Source organism: Labeo rohita, chromosome 9 (assembly GCF_022985175.1).
Source record: "Labeo rohita strain BAU-BD-2019 chromosome 9, IGBB_LRoh.1.0, whole genome shotgun sequence".
NCBI lineage: Eukaryota > Metazoa > Chordata > Actinopteri > Cypriniformes > Cyprinidae > Labeo > Labeo rohita.
This window is the reverse complement of record NC_066877.1, coordinates 33900632-33911876: the sequence shown is the minus strand read 5'-3', so window position 1 is coordinate 33911876 and position 11245 is coordinate 33900632. Positions and strand designations below refer to the sequence as shown.

General features: G+C 31.6%; 1 protein-coding gene and 1 long non-coding RNA gene across 2 annotated transcripts in view; one reads left to right on the top strand and one right to left on the bottom strand.

The window, feature by feature from the left end:
• Positions 1-34: 34 nt before the first annotated feature.
• LOC127171221 (uncharacterized) overlaps positions 35-11245 on the top strand; it is a 76924-nt gene continuing 65713 nt past the window's right edge. The window contains exons 1-3 of the long non-coding RNA XR_007828477.1: positions 35-320; positions 3232-3450; positions 5542-5705. This is a non-coding gene — a long non-coding RNA (uncharacterized LOC127171221). The remainder of the gene's footprint in view (positions 321-3231; positions 3451-5541; positions 5706-11245) is intronic.
• Positions 2673-11245, bottom strand: part of ifih1 (interferon induced with helicase C domain 1) — a 39519-nt gene continuing 30946 nt past the window's right edge. The window contains exons 10-16 of the mRNA XM_051119724.1: positions 9638-9853; positions 7636-7892; positions 7366-7515; positions 5438-5599; positions 5167-5360; positions 4926-5019; positions 2673-3428 (exon numbers count right to left, since the gene is read on the bottom strand). Of these exons, the coding sequence (XP_050975681.1) occupies positions 3228-3428; positions 4926-5019; positions 5167-5360; positions 5438-5599; positions 7366-7515; positions 7636-7892; positions 9638-9853 (1274 nt within the window). The 3' untranslated portion in view covers positions 2673-3227. The remainder of the gene's footprint in view (positions 3429-4925; positions 5020-5166; positions 5361-5437; positions 5600-7365; positions 7516-7635; positions 7893-9637; positions 9854-11245) is intronic.

Genomic DNA, 11245 nt, shown 5'->3' with positions numbered 1-11245 from the left:
CACAGCTGTGGCTCTCCAGTTCAGCACAACCGGTCTGCTTTGACTGTAAGAGATCAAATTAAGACAGACTTACTTTCATTTCAGTCACATTAGACTTGAGTTTATTTCATTAGATGCAATAGCTCCAAAGTCTATCAGTGAAAATTCTTCAGTGCATTGTTTTATGAACTAATGCAAATGTTTTCATTACATATTTGATAGTTATTTAATAGTAGCTTGACTCCAGATGTTTGTGCAAAACATGATGATCATGTTCTCCAGCGTCTTTAAGATGGTCCAGAGAGCATCTTGGACTTCAGTGCATGGAGAAACATCTAACCGTATGTACAAATAGTCACATAATCTACTGATTTGCTTGCATTTTATTAGTCACTAGTAAATAGTGAGTGAGTGGTAAATATTTTGTCATTTTACCTCAGCTTTTCTTCAGAAAAGTTTCTTTGGAAACTTTGTTCCAACGTAACTTAAATTTCTCAGGCTTTCAGTATGATGTCAGAGTTTTGGACTGTTCTGTGTGTGTTCTGTTTATCCATGCATTTTGCTGTATGGATTTATATGGCAGGTTTCAAAATATGAATGCAAGTACAACTGCAAAAATGTTCTAAAAATTGTTATTTGTAATTATAGATGCAGCCATAACAATGAATACTGGATAGTATGAATTTTATGTTTCTTTTACTGTATGTTTTTTTTTTTTTTTATTGAGGACATGCATTATTAGTCAAAACTTCGCACACGCTTCAGAAAGGCTTGATTTATTTACAGTATGTACAAATAATATTTGTAAACATGAATATTCCCTGTCTATTTACAATGTGCAAAATAATATTATGTATATAATATTAAAAATGCATAGTGTTTATATATATATATATATATATATATAACACTGTATTTTGCATGTTACAAAAGGACCATGTGAAAAATGCATGTTATTTTTTTTATTTAGTACTGACCTGAATAAGATATTTCACATAAAAGATGTTTACATGTAGTCCACAAGAGAAAATGATTATAAAAATGACCCTGTTTAAAAGTTTACATACACTTCATTCTTAATACTGTGTTGTTACTTGAATGATCCACAGTTGTTTTGTTTAGTGATAGTTGTTCATGAGTTTGTCCCGAACGGTTAAACTGCCCACTGTTCTTCAGAAAAAATTTTTTCAGCATTTTTGTGTAATTGAACCCTTTCCAACAATGGCTATATGATTTTGAGATCCATCTTTTCACACTGAGGACAACTGAGGGACTCGTATGCAACTATTACAGAAGGTTCAAACGCTCACCGATGCTCCAAAAGGAAACACAATGCATTAAAAGCTGGGGGTGAAAACTTTTGAACAGAATGAAGATATGTACATTTTTCTTACGTTGCCTAAATATAATATTTTTGTTTCATTTAGTACTGCCCTTCAGAAGCTACAGAAGATACTTGCATGTTTCCCAGAAGAGAAAATAAGTTACATTTACCCAGATCCTTAAATTGAAAGTTTTCACTCCCCGGCTCTTAATGCACCGTGTTTCCTTTTGGAGCATCAGTAAGCGTTTACATCTTCTGTAGTAGTTGCGTAAGAGCAACTCGGTTGTCCTCAGTGTGAAAAGATGGATCTCAAAATCATGCAGTCATTGTTGGAAAGGGTTCAAATACACAAAAATGCTGAAAAAAACAAATAATTTGTGGGACCTGAAGGATTTTTCTGAAGAATGGCAGGCAGTTTAACTGTTTAGAACAAACAAGGGACACATTAACAATAATCACTAGACAAAAAAAAAGACACAAAAACACAGCATTAAGAATCAAATGTATGTAAACTTTTGAACAAGGTCATTTTTATAAATGTAACTATTATTTTCTCTTGTGGACTATATGTAAACATGCTTTATGTGAAATACCTTATTCAGGTCAGTACTGAATAAAAAAATAACATGCCCGTTGTGTGATTTATACGATTTTGAATTAACATTTTGCAGTTTCTGCAACGTGTATGCAAACTTTTGACCTCAACTGTATATGATATATAATATGATGGACAGTATGATGAATCTCTAGTGTGAGCAGAGCTAAAAGCTGAACTAAGAAAAACCTGAAATATAAGCAGAATTTCATTTTTATCACGTTTTAACACAACGTCTTTCCACCTTGTACAAAATGATCACAAAAAAGAAGGTGTAGGTGTATCCAAATTTTCTTTTCAATGATTGTGTGTTTAAAGAATGTATAAGAATAAGGAAGTACTTTGACACTGGTAAAACTTGTTGAGCATTCGGGACTTGTCATGCATAATGAGAGCCAGTTTCTTGACAGGTTTTCTCAGGTGACGTTTGCTCAATGGGAGCCCGTGTCCTCCTGAGAACACCTGAACAGGTGTGTGAGAGAGTATGTGTCACACTCTGTCCTGATGGTCCATCTTTTTTTCTGTGAATGCATGATTCATAATCAAAGACTGTTCATGCGAGAAAGAAAACAGGATGACACATAAAGGGTCATTTTAATGTATTTACTCCAAATAGCATGCTGTACGATATCCTCTAGAGTAAATCTGCATGTACAGAAACACTCAAAACACAAAATCAGCATGACAGACTGCGATTGCACAGCTTCATTGTGATTCCACATGCATTAGATGTTACAGTGCAAAACATTTATTTCAAAAGCCCTGACAGGGAAATAAATGAAAATCACTTAATTCAGTGCAGTTTTAGTTAATGTAGTTTGCTAATGAGTGATGCTGATGCAAACCCTTTTTTGGGCTTTATTACGAGACTTCTATGGCAGCCCATTTCTGTTAAGGGACCAAAAAAAAAAATAGGTAGTTACCTAATTTTCTCACGTTTTGTCAGAATTGTAAGATGTTAACACGCAAGTGCAAGATATAAACACGTAATTCTGAGAAGAAAAGTTGAAATTGAGAGAGATAAATTTGAAATTCCAACAAATTTCAAATGTAATTTTATTTATTTATTTATTTTTTTATTCTGTGGCGGGGGGAAAAAAAGAATTGCGAGATGTAAACTCAGAATTGTGAGATGAAAAGTGCGTTAGAATTTCAAAAGTGCCACCTGAGATGAAACAAACGATGGACGTTAGTGTCCATTGACCCACATCATGTTGAGAATTGCCAGTGCTTGCAACAGAACAGACTTGGTAGATGCATTATTTTACAGGTTGTAACTTCTGATTATGCCAGAGATGAGTTTGAATATATTCTGCTCTTTTTTTTTTTTCAGTCAGTATCCATGTCTTCTTCTTCTGAGTCCTCTGCAAGGAGATCAGCATGCTGAGTGTAATCAAACGCAGGGAACTTTATGGGCAACTCGCTCCATTTGCTGAATGTCTTCTTTTTGGAGCCGTATGTGACCACAAAATTCTTGATATGAAGGCAGGGACACTCAATGCTCTTATACAGCATCATCGAGCCCCATTGCTGATCAGGAACGAGACAAAAAGTAAGATTTAAAAAAGAATGCATATTAAAGGAAATGCATGCTGTATGATGTCTAGAGGGCTGGGTGATGTACAAAGTATTTTACTTTATATATGAAGAGTCTGATGCAAAAGCCTCTAAGTCCATCTGACGTTTTTCTTTAAAATAAGCATTTTTATCAGGCTCCTATGTATGGGTTTCTACCTAAGTACCAGTACTTAAATTTTACTGTGAAACTTTGGAAAACATGCCTTGATCATATTCAACTAAATTTTATTTCTTGTATGAAGCAACGTAAAGCAACTGGCTATCCCAGTTTTTGCCATTTCAAAGCAAATGCATATCTGTCTGTCTGTCTGTCTGTCTGTCTGTCTGTCTATCTATCGCTTGCTCGCTCTTTCTAATTATTAAAAGTCTAAAAAAATTACTTAAATTATATTTAGAATAAATAATGATACATAGATAATTAAATCACACATACATATTTAATATTTTAATCATATATTTATAAATATACTGCCTATCCCTATATCAGGGTTTTTTTTAAGTTTTTTTTTTTTTTTTTTTTCTTTACAGTATTTTTTTTTTTTTTTTTTTGTAAACAGTTTAAAAGACCTTAATGCAATAGCTCACCCAAAAATAAAATTTGCTGAAAAGGCATTCGCCATTTGAGTTTGTTTCTTCATTGGAACAGATTTACTGTAGCATTTGCTCACCGATGGACCATCTGTTTTGAGAGTCCAAAACAGCTGATAAAAACATCAACAATAATCCACAAGTAGTCCGGTCCACCAGTTAACGTATTGTGAAAAACTCAGTGTTTGTAAGAAGCAAATTCATCATTGAGGGATTTTTGACTTTTTAACTGTTGCTTCAGGACAAAACATGAGTTCATAATAACACTTACTCCATCCAAAAACCATCCTCTGTTGTCCTCTCATCAACAAATTCATCAACATATTTGTATAGATACATTTTTGACTTGTTTGCTTTACTTGATCTGTGCATATTTCTTTCCTGATTCAGACGAAACAACTTTTTCACTGGACTTTAGCTAAAAGCAGTATTTCAAGTTAAAAATGCCTTAATGATGGATTTGTTTCTTAGAGACATGCAGCTTTTGGCTTCAGTGATGGACTGGAATGGTGTGGATTATTGTGATGTTTTTATCAGCTTTTTGGACTCTCATTCTGACGGCACCCATTCACTGCAGAGGATCCACTGATGAGCAAATGATGCAATACAACATTTCTCCAAATCTGATGAAGAAACAAATTCATCTGCGTTCTAAAATTACTTCTGGTTGTGTACATTTTCAGCAAATGTTCACTTTTGGGTGACCTATTCCTTTAAGCCAAGTGTTTTTCTTCCATTACTGTGGTTCTATGAAGTTCACAGATGTGTAGTAAGTGTTGAATTTTTTGCCAAACCACTTTTATGCTCAGCAGTAATGCAAAGAGTGTTTATTTGAAGGGAAGAGCTGAAGTCAGCACGCACCTGTCCACAGTTTTTGCACGCAATGACTCCGTTGGTCTCATAGTCCAAGAGCCGCTTCTGTAGTGATGTGTTCTCTCGCGTTGTAAACAGCTTACTGCAGACATCAACAACATTTATTTTTAAAGATTTATTACTGTCTTCACCACCATCGTCATGCAGGATAAACACTGTTTGTGTGAAAGTCTGAAATTTTTGAGAATGCAAATCAAAAAAGGTATTTGTGTGACACAGTGGTTTTTACCTGAATTGCTCTGTGACATTGACATGGTGCATGTTCTCGATCTTCTCAATATCTTCTCCAGAGCAAACAAACACACTGCACTGCCTGCAGCTCAGACTGATTTTAGATGGTGGCTCCTTCATCATTCCCTTCTGCTGTTTCTTCTTTATCTTCACCTTCTCCTCCATTATGGCCTGCATCTGAAACTCTCTGATCTGCACACAACCAAAAAATGTTTCTTTTACGTGTATATGAGGTATATTGGCGTGTGTTTATTAAAGTAGATTCTCACTTTCTTCTCGTAATTGGCTGGATTCATCTTGCACACTTTGGCAATGGCTCTGCTCATCATTTTCTCCCTGTATTCGTTAACGCTCTCTCTCTCTGCCACCCCAGATCCTGACTCCGCCACCAGCGTGTAACTACTGTCTTCCGCTCTTCCTCGACCACGGGCCTGCAGAGAGGGAAAAATGGCACTTCTTACCTCTTCATTCATGTTGATACTTCAGATACTTCAGCATGAGAATACAAGCTCAAATCGGCAGTGTTCAATTAGTACAGTAAGTCTCTGATCATTTATTTACTTCAGTACTGACGGACTGATATAGTAGACACCAGGCTGAAAATCTCAATATTTGGCCTTTTTTAAATTGTTAAAACATTTGGGGCCTTTAATACTTTTATTTACAAAGGATGCATTAACTTGAGCAAAAGTGACAGTAAAGACATTTATATTGTTACAAATTATTTCTATTTCAAATAAATGCTATTCTTTTGAACTTTGTAATGTTTAAAGATTTTAAAATAAAATCTATCACTGTTTCCACAAAATATGAACCGACACAGCTGTTTTCATTGATAATAGGAACAAATGCTTCTTGAGCAGCAAAACAGCATATTAGAATGATTTCTGAAGGTTCATATGACACTGAAGACTGGAGTAATAAAAATTAAGCTTTGCATCACAGGAATAAATTACACTTTATATATTAAAATAGAAAATAGCTATTTTAAATTGAAATAATATTTTATAATATTACTGTTTTAACTATTTTTGAGCAAATTATATATATATATATATATATATATATATATATATAATATACACACAAGAGCAATATATCAGTAAAATTTCAAAATATTTTTACTATTTAAAATAAGTTTTCTATCTGAAATGTAACTTATTCCTGTGATTTCAAAGCTGAATTTTTAGCATCATTACTCCAGTCACATGATCTTTCAGAAATCATTGTAATATTTTGATTTGCTGTTCAAAAAATGTATTTAAAATGTATTATTATTATTACTAATTATTATGTTGAAAACAGCTGAGTAGAATTTTTCAGGTTTCTTTGATGAATAGAAAGTTCAGAAGAACATAATTTATCTGAAATAGAAATCTTTTTGTAACATTATAAAGGTCGTTATCATGTAACATTATAAATTATAAACATCACAAATTCTTTCTATTCATCAAAGAATCCTATAAAAATGAACTTAAATATTCATAATAATAACAATAATAATGTTTCTTGAGCAGCAAATCAGCATAGTAGGATTATTTCTGAAGGATCATGTGACACTGAAGACTGGAGTAATGATGCTGAAAATTTAGCTTTGATCACAGAAATAAATTACATTTTAAAATATACTCAAATAGAAAGCAGTTGTTTTAAATAGTAAAAATATTTCACAATATTAATGCTTTTGCTGTATTTTTTGGATCAAATAAATGCAGGGTTGGTGAGCAGAAGAGACTTTCAAAAAACATAAAAAATCTTTTGACTGTCATGTATTATTTATTATATTATACTATAATACAATACTATACTGTACTAATAGTACTATATTGTGTGTAACCACATCTAGCTTCATAGTGACTCTTTCTTTTGGGGGAACTATACGGGAAGTTATTATATTGAGCTTTTCATTTCATAATGGCTGTTTAAAATTGCTGTTAGAAGTTGGCCTACTGCTTGTTATGAAAATGATGAACACAGACTCTAGCTATAGACTGCTTAATCTGATTGTTGAAAACTTTTAGTTTGCTTCCTGTAACACATTTAAGTGCTGGAGATGTGAGGTGTATGCAACCAGCCTGAGAGCCATATGGCGTTCATATAAAGTAACTACTGATCGAAGCAAATGGCACAACTACAAGCCCTTAGAAGTAGGCAAAAAGAGTGTAGCATCATGTTGAGCATCTTTAGAAGTGAGCACCTGAATCATGGCGATCTCATTGGTCACAAGGCAATAGCGTATGACGAAATTACATTCAGCGATGTCCAAACCCTCTTCTGCTACAGTGGTGGCTATTAGCAGATTAATCTGTCCATCACGAAACTTGTTCAGCACGTCCTTCTGCTCTGCCTAAAAATGTCAGGACATTATTTTATTGAAATCGATATTACGTCACAAATGCAGCCTGGAACAATCATTTAAATGAATGCAGAACAGACACATTAGTTACTCAGTTTGAGAGTGACTTACAGCAGTCATTGGTTTCACCACACTCTGATCTCCTCCGCCGATCAGATAGCTGGCACTGACTCCCACTTCATCAAACTTGGGGTTTTCTTGAATCCACTGGCAGAGAGCGATGGCGCTGAGGCGGGTCCGGGTGAATATGATGCCTCTCGCCTTCTCTCTGGTGGTGAATTCTTTCAGGATGTTGGTTTTCAGCTGGGCCAGACTATTGTTTTCATACTGCGGCTTTCCCATCAGCTCCTGCAGCTTTGCTTTATTGTCTGTTGAGTATTAAGAGAAACAGATACAAAGAGTAAATCAGTGTTAGCCAACAAGATGTTCAGCACGTCTGGACACGTTTTAATCCTTTATTTTTAATCCTTCCTATAGTTCCTATAGTTCATTCAAAACAGTGTTGTTTTAGTATTATTAATTATTAATATTTTTATTAATATTATTAATATTATTTTTCAGTGAAGTATTTTCAAATTTATGTGCTTTTGTGTATTTTATTTTATTTTAGATTAGATTTATTTTATTTCAGTTAGTTACTAAAGGAATATTTCTATTTTTTTTTTTAAATGCTTTTTAAGTTTTAGCATTTTTTTTTTTTTTGTTTAATATTTGTTTTATTTTAGCTTTATTTAAATGACAGAAAACAGTTTTTAGTAGTTTTAGTTAATAGGGATATTATTCTTAAAGTTATTTATTAGCAAAAAAAGTTCAGAAATTAAATAAATAATAAACAAATTAAATAAAAATAATAAATATTATTTTATAAATAAATAAAATTATTTTATTTTATTAAATAAAATAAAATAAAAATAAAATAAATATTGATTTCTTTTTTTTTAATTATTCTTTTTTTTTGTTCCCCCTCTGAATTTTGAGATATAAACTCTCTAAAAGTCAGAGTTAAGAGTTTGTAACATGCAATTCTAGCAAAAATTGCATGATACAATACAGTACATTTTTTTAGTCATTTTATTTTATTTTATTTTATTTTATTTTAGATTAAACTTATTTCAGTTAATTGCCAAATGAATATTTCTTTTTTCCTTTTTTTTTTTTCTTAAATGCTTTTTAAATTTAGCATTTTTTTATTTAATATTTATTTTATTTCAGCTTTATTTAAATGACAGAAAACTGTTTTTAGTAGTTTTTGTTAACTGGTTATTATTGTTAACTAAAAAAACATTTAAAAAATTCATTACTTAAAATGAAAATAAAAAAAAAAAAAAATTAACAACAAAAAAGCTAGTATTATCAGTTAGATTTTTTTAGTAATAAAATGGTACTAAAGTACTAAAACGGAACTAAAAAAATACAACTAAAACTACAAAAACTAAAAAAATACTAAAACTAATAACAATTACAAAAACGCAACCAAATTAACAAAACTTTTACTAAAAAGTAAAATGAAAACACAAAATATAAAATAAAACTTTATAGGATATTATCAATACTAAAATAACATTGTTTAATATGAAAGCCCATTTCTGCCACTGAATAAAAATAAGAAAAGGTAATTGCAACTTTTATCTCGCAGTTGACTTTTTTTTGTTAGAACTGCGTGATGCAAACTCAAAACTCTGACTTTTTTTCTCAGAATTGTGAGATGTAAACTCTCTGAGTTGTGAATTTGTATCATGCAATTCTGGCAAAAAAATGTCAGAGTTGTGAGATGAGAAGTTGCAAAAACCTACGGGCTTTCATAGTTTAACAATAACACTGTTCCAAAAAAAAAGTCACTCTTATGTTGTTCTCATGCTTGTTCTCTTTCTTACAGTATAAAGCAACATCAGCTTTCATCAGACATTACTAAACATCTTCTTTTGTGTGTTGCAAAGAAAATTAAACAGGATTGCAACAACAGGAAGATGAATGAGTAAATGATGATAAATCTTCCGCTTGGCTCACTGCTTTTTTTATTTTAACAGATGTAATTGCTAGATGCCCGTAAAAGACTATTTCCACATTATTCTAGGAAATTCGAGTCTGATCTGTGCATCTATTTTTGTGATACCTTTAAACAAAGTGAAGAGGAATCGCTCGGTGTCTGTGATTGTAACGGTGCCTTCCTCATCTGGGCTGGATTTGGTCTTCAGCTCTTCGTTGTGATATTTGTCGAGAAAGCGGAAGGCGTCCGACATGCGTATGGTGTTGCTCTGATGAAGAGCCTCGTTGTATTGGCGGAGATGTTCGGCGCACACGCGCACCTTCTGATTCTCCTCCTTAGCAGCTGGTTAACAACACAGTCAATATTTATAAAAGTTTAGCAGTAAAACTTCTGTTAGGCCCCAAGATCAGCCCATTAAAGTCCTTTATTTTATAATTCACTCATTGGACTATAATATAAAGTATTTAGCACATCCATCATTTTTTTCTTGATTTGGAAATAAAAATCCCATCCTTTTTCTCCACAGAGAAAAATTTCATCAGTAATAAATGAACATTTAAAACAAACTTACAATAAATTCTGAAGTTATGCAATTATGCATACATGCATTCAACATCATTTTTAAACAATCATATTTAAGTTTCATTATTTGCAGTGAATCATATATATAAATTATTAAATATAAGGCAGCATTTTCAGTATTTTTTTTCATTAACTTAATTTGAAGTCCTAAAATAACCTAAAAGTAAATAACCTAAAACCTAATAAAGGCTAATTTAAAAAAAAAAAAAAAAAAAAAAGACCAAAAACCAAAACAATAAAACCAAAACTTTGACAAAAATTAAAATAAAAGCAGAAAATATAAAAATAAGTTTAATTCAAAACAAAAACCATTATAGTAAATCAGTGATACTTAAAAAAACTATCCGTAACCAAAGTTAAAAGGTAAAACAAGGTTTTTAACTAGAATACTAGTTAGTCATAACCAGTCTTTAAAAATGTTTGTTTTTTCGGTAACACTTTACAATAAGGTTCATTAGTTGAACTAAGAATGAACAATACTTCTACAGCATTTATTAATCTTAGTTAATGATAATTTCAGCATTTACTAATGCATTATGCATTATTAAAATCACAAGTTGTGTTTAACATTAGTTAATGCACTGTGAATTAACATGACCTAACTGTGAATGACTGTATTTTCATTAACTAACATTAACAAAGATTAATAAATACTATAATAAATGTATTGTTCATTGTTTGTTCATGTTAGTTAATACATTAACTAACATTAACTAATGGAACCTTATTGTAAAGTGTTACCAAAAACAATTTTCGTTTAACTTAATTTAAAGTACTTAAAGTACTAAAATAACTAAAACTAAGTAACCAAAACCCTAATAAAAACAATAAAAAAAATTACAGAACACAGCAAAATTACTAAAACTTTAACTAAGATTCAAATAAAAACAGAAATATAAAAATAAATGTAAATATTAACAAAAAACTATAATAGTAAATCAGTGATTTTAAAAAAATAAATAAATCAGTAACCAAAGTTGAAACGTAACCAAAGGTTTTGAGCTCTTAGTTAGTCATAACCAGTCTTTGAGAATGTTTGTTTTGTCTATAGTTTTCTATGACCACTCAATCTGTTCTGCCATTCTAATGAGAAAGAAACTTCGTTGGAATTCGCAATAAAATAACAGCCTCTTCCTTTAAAAACAGGAAGGA